Source organism: Trichoderma evansii (assembly GCF_050947405.1).
Source record: "Trichoderma evansii strain SZMC 28006 chromosome Unknown GGI43scaffold_5, whole genome shotgun sequence".
NCBI lineage: Eukaryota > Fungi > Ascomycota > Sordariomycetes > Hypocreales > Hypocreaceae > Trichoderma > Trichoderma evansii.
In genome coordinates, this window is record NW_028145201.1 from 1,651,846 (window position 1) to 1,662,378 (window position 10,533).

The 10,533-nt window shown below is 48.5% G+C and overlaps 3 protein-coding genes across 3 annotated transcripts; all 3 read left to right on the forward strand.

Moving 5' to 3' along the window:
• The first annotated feature begins 31 nt into the window (after positions 1-31).
• On the forward strand, positions 32-1,870 carry GGI43DRAFT_318900 (HECT-like ubiquitin-conjugating enzyme-binding-domain-containing protein). The gene is made up of 2 exons (XM_083201818.1): positions 32-714; positions 1,074-1,870. The coding sequence occupies exons 1-2, from the start codon at positions 112-114 to the stop codon at positions 1,668-1,670; spliced, it is 1,200 nt and encodes a 399-aa protein (XP_083062941.1). The 5' UTR covers positions 32-111; the 3' UTR covers positions 1,671-1,870.
• GGI43DRAFT_318928 (P-loop containing nucleoside triphosphate hydrolase protein) lies at positions 1,871-5,764 on the forward strand. Its single transcript, XM_083201820.1, has 3 exons — positions 1,871-4,781; positions 4,836-4,927; positions 4,987-5,764. The coding sequence occupies exons 1-3, from the start codon at positions 2,070-2,072 to the stop codon at positions 5,588-5,590; spliced, it is 3,408 nt and encodes a 1,135-aa protein (XP_083062942.1). The 5' UTR covers positions 1,871-2,069; the 3' UTR covers positions 5,591-5,764.
• Positions 5,765-7,158: 1,394 nt separating this feature from the next.
• On the forward strand, positions 7,159-10,174 carry GGI43DRAFT_318904 (uncharacterized protein). Its single transcript, XM_083201819.1, has 2 exons — positions 7,159-8,245; positions 8,349-10,174. The coding sequence occupies exons 1-2, from the start codon at positions 7,551-7,553 to the stop codon at positions 9,952-9,954; spliced, it is 2,301 nt and encodes a 766-aa protein (XP_083062943.1). The 5' UTR covers positions 7,159-7,550; the 3' UTR covers positions 9,955-10,174.
• Positions 10,175-10,533: the final 359 nt, after the last annotated feature.

Sequence of the window (10,533 nt, forward strand, 5' to 3'; positions counted from 1 at the left end):
TCACGCGTTTTCCAGCCACAGACCAATATCTCGAGCCTCGCCCGGGCCTCAGCCTCGGCGCCCACGATTCAAAACAAACGCCCGAGATTATAAGAGAATGCCAGCAGAGTCATGACGCAATCTTATACCGCGGTTCTCTCCATATATGCCGAGCTGCTCTCAAACATCCGACAAGTGTCTGTTAGAGCCACGCTCTCCTCATCGTCAGACTCGACGACCAAGGCCGAGATCCTTGACAATGGCTGTCGCATCCAAGTCCATCACCAGGGCGAGGTAAGATCGCTTGACCTTCCAGCCCGAGTCTCAGTGCGCTCTGAGATACCTATTCCAGAAAAATCTGCGCTAGACTTGGCCTGGAGATTACCGGTGCCCGTCACTGAAACAGGGCTGCTGAGATTCTCTGCCGAAAATCAGTCAGTACCATGGAGTTCAACGGACATCAAGGCTGGGTCCTGCGTCTGCTGCCGGCACTGCAATCATGTAATTGTGCAACAAAGGCGTATAAAGTCATGGAAAGATCTGCCCAGCGAGAACTGGGCGGAGATGATGGAGTTTTGGCACTGTCACAAGCCTCATGAGCATGAGCACCACGATGGCGAAGCCTTGTCTAAGCGCGGTTACGGAGCTGAGAGTTCAATCACTGCCCAGCCAGAAATTGGCTTTGTGGACCTCACTTCCTTCATGTTCTCCGAGTCGGATTGTGAAGGCTTATTAGTAAGTCTTGACCTAGCCCCCCATATTTATACGCAGTATCATTTAGAGACGACGGGGAAAGAGAAGGTGGCCTAGCCGAGCGTATACATACCTCTCAGTGGCCCGGTCACCGATACAATTCCCCAAAAAGGATGCAGTGCTTCTTCCTACTTGACTGTGGGCAGCTCAAATGCTCATACCCTTCTTTCACGAGAATGGGTTAGGCATTGGTGCTGATAAAAGCAGTCTCTTGCTTTTCATCCAGTTTCCAGAGATGTTGGATTCGGGAGATTAATGGAGATATATCTATAGTCTGCGTAGACGTGATTGTGCCGCGTTTATTTCTTGGTCCGTAGGATAGTTTAGCTTACCAGTAGCAGTTTTCTCACCCAACTTCGGATGTCTCTTTCGATTCCATCAAAGAAGCCATAGACGAAGCCGATCCAGTGAAGCCTTTACGTATCTCCTGTAAATCTTGCAGAGCAGAGGTTGGAATGTTTAATGCGCTGGCATCGTCCATAACCCTGTTCAAGTGGCAGGCTACGTGTGAAACGACTCAAGTCAGCCAAGCTCCGAGCAGTTCAGAGTGCCTAGCAGCCACTCTGATAGCGACTATATCTCGGTCGGGCTCATCTAAATCTGTGGTGGCATCACATACGCTCGATATTGATTCAAAGAGATCCCAATCAGAGGCATCTAAATCTCTACATCTCTGGGTGCTCAACGCGAACGTGGTGTATTCGTCAACCATGCGCGAAAGAAGGCGGGTAGCGATCAAAGTGTTATATCAAGATATTGATGCGGAGGAAGGGAACAAGCTAGTTGATTCCATGACTTCAGGCGTTCAGGAAATCAGCTTTCCAACATCCGCTATAAAGGCGGCTCGTCAAATTCTCCAAGAAAGCAACGACTTAATGCCCCCCTCAGAGCGGCTATTCCAGCAATGGCACGTTGGCCTACTTGAGCGTTGGGAGTAGGCAAATTATTCACAAAGGCGAGGGATGGGGCTTATATCTAGCGTTTTGATGGACTTAACATATGGATTAGCATTAATATACCAGGGCCTCGAGTGCCATAAATAGGACTGGCGGAAATGAATAACGCGCACTGTACTATGCACGCAGCCATGCCGCTCTTACAGTAAGCGTCATATTTTGGCACTGTATACAGGCAGCACCGGTAGCATATCTATCAGCCTTACCCCAGCACTCGCCTACATTCCCTTTCATCCTTCCGTTCTCTCCAAGCCCCTCAACTTTTATCACCGCACATAGCAGTTTTTCCACTTTAAAATGATAGAGAAATTATAGCTTTTGCAACCCAGTCTCATATGGCATTAGTGAGACGCCATAGAACAGCCGACACTACCTCACACCATGCATTCTGAAGTTATATATATTCCCGTCGGATGCATTGGAATCTCACAGGATGAAAGCCAGATCAGTAGATATGACTGGTCAACATTAGATCATCGGGGATGGCAAAGGCTCAGGCGACATAGCGGCACTATCAGTAGCAGTGGCTGTGAGGCTAAGCCTGGCGAGCAATGCCTCGATCCCAGAATACAGACGTCCCTCCTCACAGCTCCGAAGCTTCTCTCGCTTGCCCAGCTGTTTCACGCTCAATGGTGTCAGCTGGAATTCTGCGTCAGTCCATTGGATGAAGAGTTAGGAATTGTCAGAGTATATCTGCTACCAGATGACGTTCAGAGGCGTTCGATAGACCGCACTGATTCAAAACTGCGAAAGGAGAGGATCAAGGTTCTTCGCTGCCTTGATTATTCACCATGTGCTTGGAAGGCCGTTAAGATACCAGAAGAGACTGGTCGTCCTGTCCTTGAAAGTCCCAATGCCGATGAAAATGACAAGGACATATCTCTACTTGAGCTCTTCAACACCATTCCCTCGCCCTGTCCAGACTTGGATTCTGTCAATGAGCCATATACACAGGATGCAATGTATAATCTCATAGAGAGCAATGTCTCGGGACTCAAAACAGAGTTATATCCTTACCAAAGACGATCTGCAGCTTTAATGCTGCAAAAGGAAGTGCAACCCGGTCAGACTCTTGACCCTAGGCTATTACATCTGAAAGACACACGCGGCTCATCTTGGTATATGGATCATGTTACTGGTGCAGTTCTATTGGGGCCACGATATTACGATGCGGTTTCAGGGGGGATTCTAGCAGAGCAAATGGGCTCGGGCAAGACAATAATATGTCTTGCACTGATACTTGGGACGATTAATTTGCCTACAAATCCACCTGATTTTTATAAAGAGGGTCAACCACCAGTCAGACACAGAATTGCATCTCTTGCTGATATGGCTGCCTCATGCGCCACACGTCATGCCGTTCCCTGGAGATCCTATTTCGAAGTGTGGAAAGCGCGGCATGGTTATGAGTTTGCCCATTGTAACGACATTCTCGAGAGAAATCCTGGGCATTATTTTCTCCCCGCAAGAGAGCCCCTACGTTCTGGACGGCGCTATGCATGCGTTACGACGCCGCCACCTGAAAAAGTCTTCCTGAGTCCAGCCTCAGTTGTGATTGTTCCCAACAACCTCCTTGCGCAATGGAAACAGGAGATACAAAAGCATACTGAGGGATTAAAAGTACTTGTTCTTGGAAAGAGAGATGAGATTCCGTCGCATGATGAATTAGTAACATGCGACATAGTGCTATTTTCTCAGTCAAGATTTGAGATGATTGTGAAGCAGTATGGCGGGGTCAGCGATTCCGTCTTGTCATCCATCCATTTCAAGCGATGTATCGTGGACGAGGGGCACAGACTTGGCAACTCACGAATTAGTAAGAAAAGTAATCTCTTAATTGGCCTAGACTCGATGCATTTCTCCTCTCGTTGGATCGTTACAGGGACCCCTTCTCATGGTTTATACGGAGTGGAATCACCTCATGCCTCTACGGCGCCTTCTCATACCGATCAAAGCAACTCTTCGACGAACATGGAAAAAAAAGATCTTGAGCGGATTGGGTCTATTGCTGCCCTTTATTTAAAAGCCCGACCTTGGGCGAACATAGAGATCGAAAACGGTGATACAGTGGCTGACTGGACTGAATACTTAATGCTCCCCAAGCATCACCCCAGGGGTCAAGGGCGATGGGAAAGCCTGGAATCTACGCTCAATTCCCTCATTATTCGCCATCGTTTATCGGAAATTGGTGCTCTTTTACCACCTGTAAACGAGAAAGTCGTTGTCCTCGAAGGTTCATATCAGGATCAGCTGTCATTAAATTTGTTCTCTATGATGATAGTATTCAACTCTGTCCAATCGCAGCGAACAGATATGGATTATTTCTTTCATCAAAAGCAAAGAAAGGCCCTGCTACAAATCTTACACAATCTAAAGCAGGCAAGCTTTTTTGGAGGGTCTTTCTTTACTGCTGATGAAATTGCTAAATCAGTAGAAACTGCAGAAAAGTTTTTGGCAGAGCGGAAATTCCCTATCAGCCCTGAAGACGAATTACTACTTCAGCAGGCTATCCAATTTGGCAATCTAGCTATGCATAATAGACTCAGAAATCTCAGCAACCAATTTCACGAAATAGCAGTATCGGTCACGGGCTTTCCTGGTAATGCTGGCGCATCCTGGTCCCTTGATGGTGCAGCCTCGGACGGCAGCATCTGTACGTCAACCAGCATGCTACTATCACTTCAGAGTCTAGTATATAAAGCAGCGGGGAGTGAAGAGAAATTCAATTCTCTTTTAAACGGCGAACTAATCTCAGAAGGCACGCTGGAACGCGCAAAACTTCTCGATGCGGCCGCTCCCGAGAAAAGTTCCAAATCAAAGGAGAAGTCCTCCAGTACACTTGCCGGCAATACAAAATTAGGTGATGATAGCCCGAAGAAGGTACGCTCCCATGGCATAAATGGAACTGAGCCGAAGACCCTAGCTGTCGAACCATCTGCCGGCCATCTTGAACAGACAAAGATCACTGCAACTGTATCCGCAAAACTCTCTTATTTGGTCGATTGTCTAGGGAAATACCAAGAAGAAGAGAAAATCATCGTTTTCTACGAGAATGAAAACGTAGCATGGTACTTGGCCAGCATGCTTGATGTGGTTCGTGTTTCTAAAAGAGAGAAAGGTTTCGTGGTTATGTTGACAGAATAACAGCTTCAAATCCAACATTTAATTTATGCCAAATCTCTGAGCACTGAGAGGAGAGCGCAATATGTCAACACATTCAACCACAATGAAAAATTTAGGTAGGCTGATCCTGACATCAAAAGTTTACGAGGCAAAAGAATTTAACCATCGGATATAGAGTCCTCCTTATGGATATATCTCAAGCAGCATTTGGTCTGGATATGCGAGAGGCATCTCGAATATATTTCATCAATCCAGTGTTGAATCCACAGGTAGAAGCACAAGCCATAGGACGTGTGCGGCGAATCAGCCAACAGAGGCCAGTCTCTGTTGAAACGCTTGTGCTGAAGAACAGTTTAGACGAAGTCATTCTCGAACGCAAGAAACAAATGACCCAAGAAGAGCATCGCCAAGCCAAGTCTATTTTGGACGTCCGACCAATATATAACTGGATTAAAAATACCAAAGTTGCTCCAATGAATTCGAACGAAAACGACTATACTTTACAAATGGCCACACTTCAAACTACACAAGCTGTATTTGGTAGAGGGTTTGGAACTGCAGCACATCCCGACGACGATATTATTCTGGATGAAAAACGTGTACCGAATAATAAGCCATCAGAGCATCAAAGACCTCTCATAGTGTCGAATGTGTTGAAGAGATCGTATGATAACGGACCAGGAGGTGGAGGGTTGACAAGGGATGACGAAAGTGATGCAACATCCCAGCAAGAGCCGACATCTCAGCCAATTCGGCGGGTTCGCTTTGCAATTGGCTGAAATAGAAAACGAGCAACGCAGCGATGAACTCGGATCGATTCCGAGGTATGACTGCAATGCTCTCAGCTGGCGATTATATATGAAAGCCAGCATGCGCTAGATTTAGGATCGTGTGAATAAGGATAAGCTAGCTTTATGCTGACAGGGCAAACTTATAATGACATTCATGTTGTACAGCCATTGGCTGAATTCGCATTCGTTGTGATGCACTAATTTTCTGTCGCGCGAGCTCGCGCAGCTTGGTTTACAGCCAGTGATATTGGAGCTTTTACTTCTCTGTCTTCTTTTGGGATTTGGGTCTTACAGAGAATGGTTGAGCAATATTATCATGTTCGTCCAAAAACAGAATTACATTCCGATACTACCGCACAATGGGATGAAGAAATCCCAGTAAGCCGGCCGATTGATTATTTTATTCTCCAGGAAGGGCAGAAATAAGTGAGACATTACTATAGACATTCTTGGGAAAGCTGAAAGCCACTCCGCCACCCAGCTGAACCATCTTGACGCTTTGTTACTCATATCAACCTTGCAGCCCCTCTCTCAGCTAAGACAGCCACGCGAAAGGAGCGCGCACCAACAGTGCCTTGCGTCGAATAAGAGGCTTGCAGAAAGCGCTGTGCCAGTCTTAAGGGCGCCTTTCTGCGTGACAGCCGCACGGAAGCGCCCCTGCGGGCTGAATCTACATCGACGGATTGTGCTCGCGGAGCTGCTCCAGGGCACGGGCCTTGGATGACGAGCACCCAAAAGCCCAAGGACGGTGGAGGCTGAGATCGCAAGTTCTAGGCCCTTTCAGCTCCGAGCCTAGTAATAAACGCGCCTAGGAGGGTAGGAAGCGGCCGGGCTCCACTACCCTGGCAAGTGAAGACAATGGACGGCCGCACTTTGCCAGGAATTCGACTGACAATGATCTGGTCATACACGCATGTGGTTCATGCAATTTATCGGCGGCTGGAATTGGCATTAAGTGAATCCGCTTTCTTCTTGTCTTGGAAGTGAGGGCCGGTCGAATCATCCAAAAGCCGCCGCCCCCCTGGCAATCAAGGATTTGCCCACTAGGGCCAGCATATATTGGACATTTCCCGATCCGGGCAAACACGAATTATCGGTCTCCCCACCCCATGTCTCGCGTGAGAAGGGCAAATTATAAATACGAATTAGCGGGATAAAGTACATCGAGAGGTAGCTTTCGGTGCCACGGCGTATTTCGATGGACTGGTGGGCTCTTTTTCTTTTTTGATTAATTCCCACAATTTTTACCCCTGGATCGCTACGCTTGTACCTGACCCGGCAGTCGACGCTCGGTCTGCATTACTAGCACTAGCACTTCGTACCTGCGTCAAAGTCTCTGGACTAGGGGAAAGCCATGGGCACTCAAGGGCATTGATTCGTGGGGCTTGAACTTCTTGGCTTTCCTGGCCGTCAGGGTAGTCGAACGTAAAAAGGAGCCTTGCCTGTTAATGGTATGGTATGGTTACCCAAAGGGAAGACGAAAAAAAAGAGACAAAAAAGAAAATGGAGGAAGAAAATAGCATAGCAAGCAGGCTGGGCTTGGGCTGGGCATCCGTCATGCGGGCCACCACCCCGGGAGAAATCAATCAAAAAGATGTTCTTCTCCGCCCCTTTTGCCCCAGGCTTCGCTACCACTAGCCTGCTTGCTCCTCCAAAACCCTTGAAGGGTACGCGCGGATCGTTCCAACTGATCGTCAAGAGTCTCTGGAGTTCGACAAGCGAGCAAACGTGAAAGAGATAGAGAGAGGCAGAGGGACCCCAGGAAATCAGCATTCAGGCTGAATATCACGGGGTTCTTTCATTACTACCTTGCTCCACGTCGATTTACTGTCGTCACTGTTGCTTGCTGCCTCTTGTCCATCACCTTTTTTCTGTACGCAATTCTTCTGCAGGATGCAATTCGTGCCAGATCTTTGTGTGTGCTAAACTACAGCAAGAATCCGGCATCATGGCTTCAACTGCCACCATTAAATCTTTTCCTATGCCGCCGGCGTTTAACGCGGTAGATCTCTACTCCATCGATGAAGATGGAAACGCGGACGCAGCGAATTCTGAGCGCGTGGCACGCATGAATCGAACGACAAGGGCAGCGAGTCAATCAGGAGCACATCCAGTATATCAAGGCATGCAAAACGCATCAAGATCTCAGGAATCCTTCCATACGGCATTGAAGCGACCCCCGAAGTTAACAGGCACTTCCATGAGCAAGAACGGCAGCAACTATACCCCTCCAGCATCTCCTACATCACCCAGATCGCCTACCGCTCCTAGATCGCCCACATCGCCCACATCTCCTACATCTCCCACTAGTTTTGCTTACGAAGGTATCGAGGGCCCGAGAAGAAGGGCAGCTTCCACTGGGAACAGGATGAACTTGAATACCCTCGAGACTAGCAGCTGGGTGCGCGAAAGCGTCTATCAGTCGTCACCGATCCGGACAGCATTCAGACCTGACAGACTGGATAGAGGACCCAATGAGCTCTTCAATCTCCTACCTGGCGAAGTGCTCGATCTGGTCATGCAATCTCTGAAAGGATCACATCTGAATAAGAACAGTGAGAGCTGTGCGACATGTATGATGCGCGATCTCTGCAGCGCCGCTCTTTGCAGTCGCAGATTGTACAAACACGCCCGCGTAGCTTTGTAAGTCTTTTCTTGCTTTATTCTATTACTTGAGCCCTCTTTCTCTGTCCTTTCTACTTTATAAGGGGGCTTTCCAAATGTCTAATTATCCAAAAACGCGCAGATATGAGGACATCCAACTCGTTGGCTCAGATTCAGCCATACACAAAAAGAGGTTTAAGCAAAACCAAGGCAATCGCATAGCCATGCTGCGACGCACTTTGCGCACCAACCCGAATATCGCCGCTTTAGTACGCTCAATAAAGGTGCCGCACCCAGAGCCGCCGTTGAATTGGTCTATATCGAAGGGCATGTTATGGCTGGAACAGTATGAAGACCAGGTAGCAACGCTGATTATGGCTTGTCCCAAGCTGGAGAGGCTTTCGGGCCCAACACCGAACTACGACCACTCTTTTAGGAAGATATTTTACGCGCTGTCAACGAGGAAGTTTTTAAAGGACATGACTTGGATTATCGATCCTGCATCTACACCGGCACAACAACAAGGAGGGCAGCGGACAGACTCACCATCCAAACAACGTGGACAAAGCGGCCCTTCTATGCTGGAGCCATCCCAAGGAGACGCCTTTCTCGATAGTCATCGTAACTGGTCCTCCTTAACCAACCTGTCGATCCTCTGCCAGCCCGGTGCTACATTGGCTCCTCATAGACTCCTATCAAAAACACTAACCCTACTTCCTTCGCTTCAACATCTCCATCTCTGCAACCTCCCACCGAACGCCTTCAACGACAACAATCTTTTATCTTTACCCACGCTGAAGTCCCTGATTCTCTCCCGCATCGTGGGCATCACCTCCAACGGCCTCACATCCTTCGCTACTCGCAGCAACACCTCACACCTCCAGCGCCTCGAGCTCCGCAACACGCCTCTAACATCTCTACCGGCCCTCGCCCGCATCTTTTCCTATCTCCCCGCCTTGAAATACTTTTACCTCGCGCAATCCTTCCCTCCCGTGATGCCGGAAACCGACTCCTTCGCGCTCTGGATGATGCCCTACCTCGCCTCGTCCACCATCGTGAAGCTCCACTGGGACATTACCAGCCATCCCACCACCACAAACGAAGCAGACGACATTCTCGCCCGCAGCATCGAAGCCGGCGGATTCCCAGCCCTCACCACCCTCCGAACGCCCAACGATCCCGAGGGACGCTTCCAAGCCCTCTGCCGCCCCGTGGACCACATCATCCTCCCCAACGACCGCTTCCAGCGCCTCAACGCCATTGGAGGCATCCCAGCCTCTGGATCCTTCAGCGCGCCCTCATCTCCAATCTCGCCCATCCATAAATCCGCCACGACAATGTCCCTCCCATCTACCATCTACGCCACACCTCTTCCAGGAACCGATCTCCAAACGGCCCGCATCGCCGCCCAGTCACGCCTCGAAGCCGCTCACAACGCCCCTCGCTTCAGATTCACCATCGCTGCCGACGATGGCCTAGCCCAGACGCTTGGCACAGTCGGCTTCATCGGCACGCTGGGCAGCAAAATCTCGTACCACCTCTTACCTGATGAGGGCGCGACAGATGAGCAGGGCGGTCTCGTCGACGTGGCTGATATGGTCGGCGATGGGGGAGAGGCACTCACTGGAAGCAGAGAAGGCTGTACGGGACGATGGAACCAGAAAGAGGGCGAAGTGGCCGATAAGAAGGAGAAGGAGAAGTGGTGGCACACCGAAAGAGGAAGATGGCAGAGGATCGAAGCAGTATAACAATCGTGTTTATTTTTCTAATTTTTTTTTTCCTATTATATTTCATTATATCTGGGAAGCACATCAAGCAGCTTGCATTTCTTTTGTATATTCTTTTTTTTTTTTTGGTCTTTCTTTCTTTTTTCTGGAATAATGGCAGTGGGAATCAAATCTCCTCTACAAGAGGAAAGGTCACGGAAGGGCGGGAATGTTTTCAGTTACGATATCATGACAACATAGCAGTAGTAATAAATACACTCCTAAGTTGAGTATTTTGTTTCGTTATAATCAAATTTTGTCCAGCCCATCATATATTTCAAGAAGATTTTTGTAAAAGACAGTGAAAGAATTGTAAACAGCAGATATATGATTCAATATATATTAAGCAGTAATACTAAATCAATATGCAATTATATCTAGAACATTTTGTCATTACTCATGTTTTGCTTTGTGTCGCTTATTTGCATCTGCTCGCTACGCTTTGCTTTGCTCTTCTCTGCTCCGCTCTGCTTTGCTTGCTCGCTCGCTTGTTTTGTTCCCCTCCCAGTTCTAAGGATCGTCTGTCTAGTGCCCTGAAATTTTATCTTCATGGCCCCATGC

What these genes read in the sequence shown, in the direction of transcription:
- GGI43DRAFT_318900 (XM_083201818.1), top strand. Translation starts at nt 112, where the DNA reads ATGACGCAATCTTATACCGCGGTTCTCTCCATATATGCCGAGCTGCTC. An exon ending in CGGATTGTGAAGGCTTATTA is followed by an intron (nt 715 to 1,073) that starts GTAAGTCTTGAC and finishes TACCAGTAGCAG; the next exon opens with TTTTCTCACCCAACTTCGGA.
- GGI43DRAFT_318928 (XM_083201820.1), top strand. Translation starts at nt 2,070, where the DNA reads ATGCATTCTGAAGTTATATATATTCCCGTCGGATGCATTGGAATCTCA. An exon ending in TGGCCAGCATGCTTGATGTG is followed by an intron (nt 4,782 to 4,835) that starts GTTCGTGTTTCT and finishes ACAGAATAACAG; the next exon opens with CTTCAAATCCAACATTTAAT. An exon ending in AACCACAATGAAAAATTTAG is followed by an intron (nt 4,928 to 4,986) that starts GTAGGCTGATCC and finishes CATCGGATATAG; the next exon opens with AGTCCTCCTTATGGATATAT.
- GGI43DRAFT_318904 (XM_083201819.1), top strand. Translation starts at nt 7,551, where the DNA reads ATGGCTTCAACTGCCACCATTAAATCTTTTCCTATGCCGCCGGCGTTT. An exon ending in AAACACGCCCGCGTAGCTTT is followed by an intron (nt 8,246 to 8,348) that starts GTAAGTCTTTTC and finishes AAAAACGCGCAG; the next exon opens with ATATGAGGACATCCAACTCG.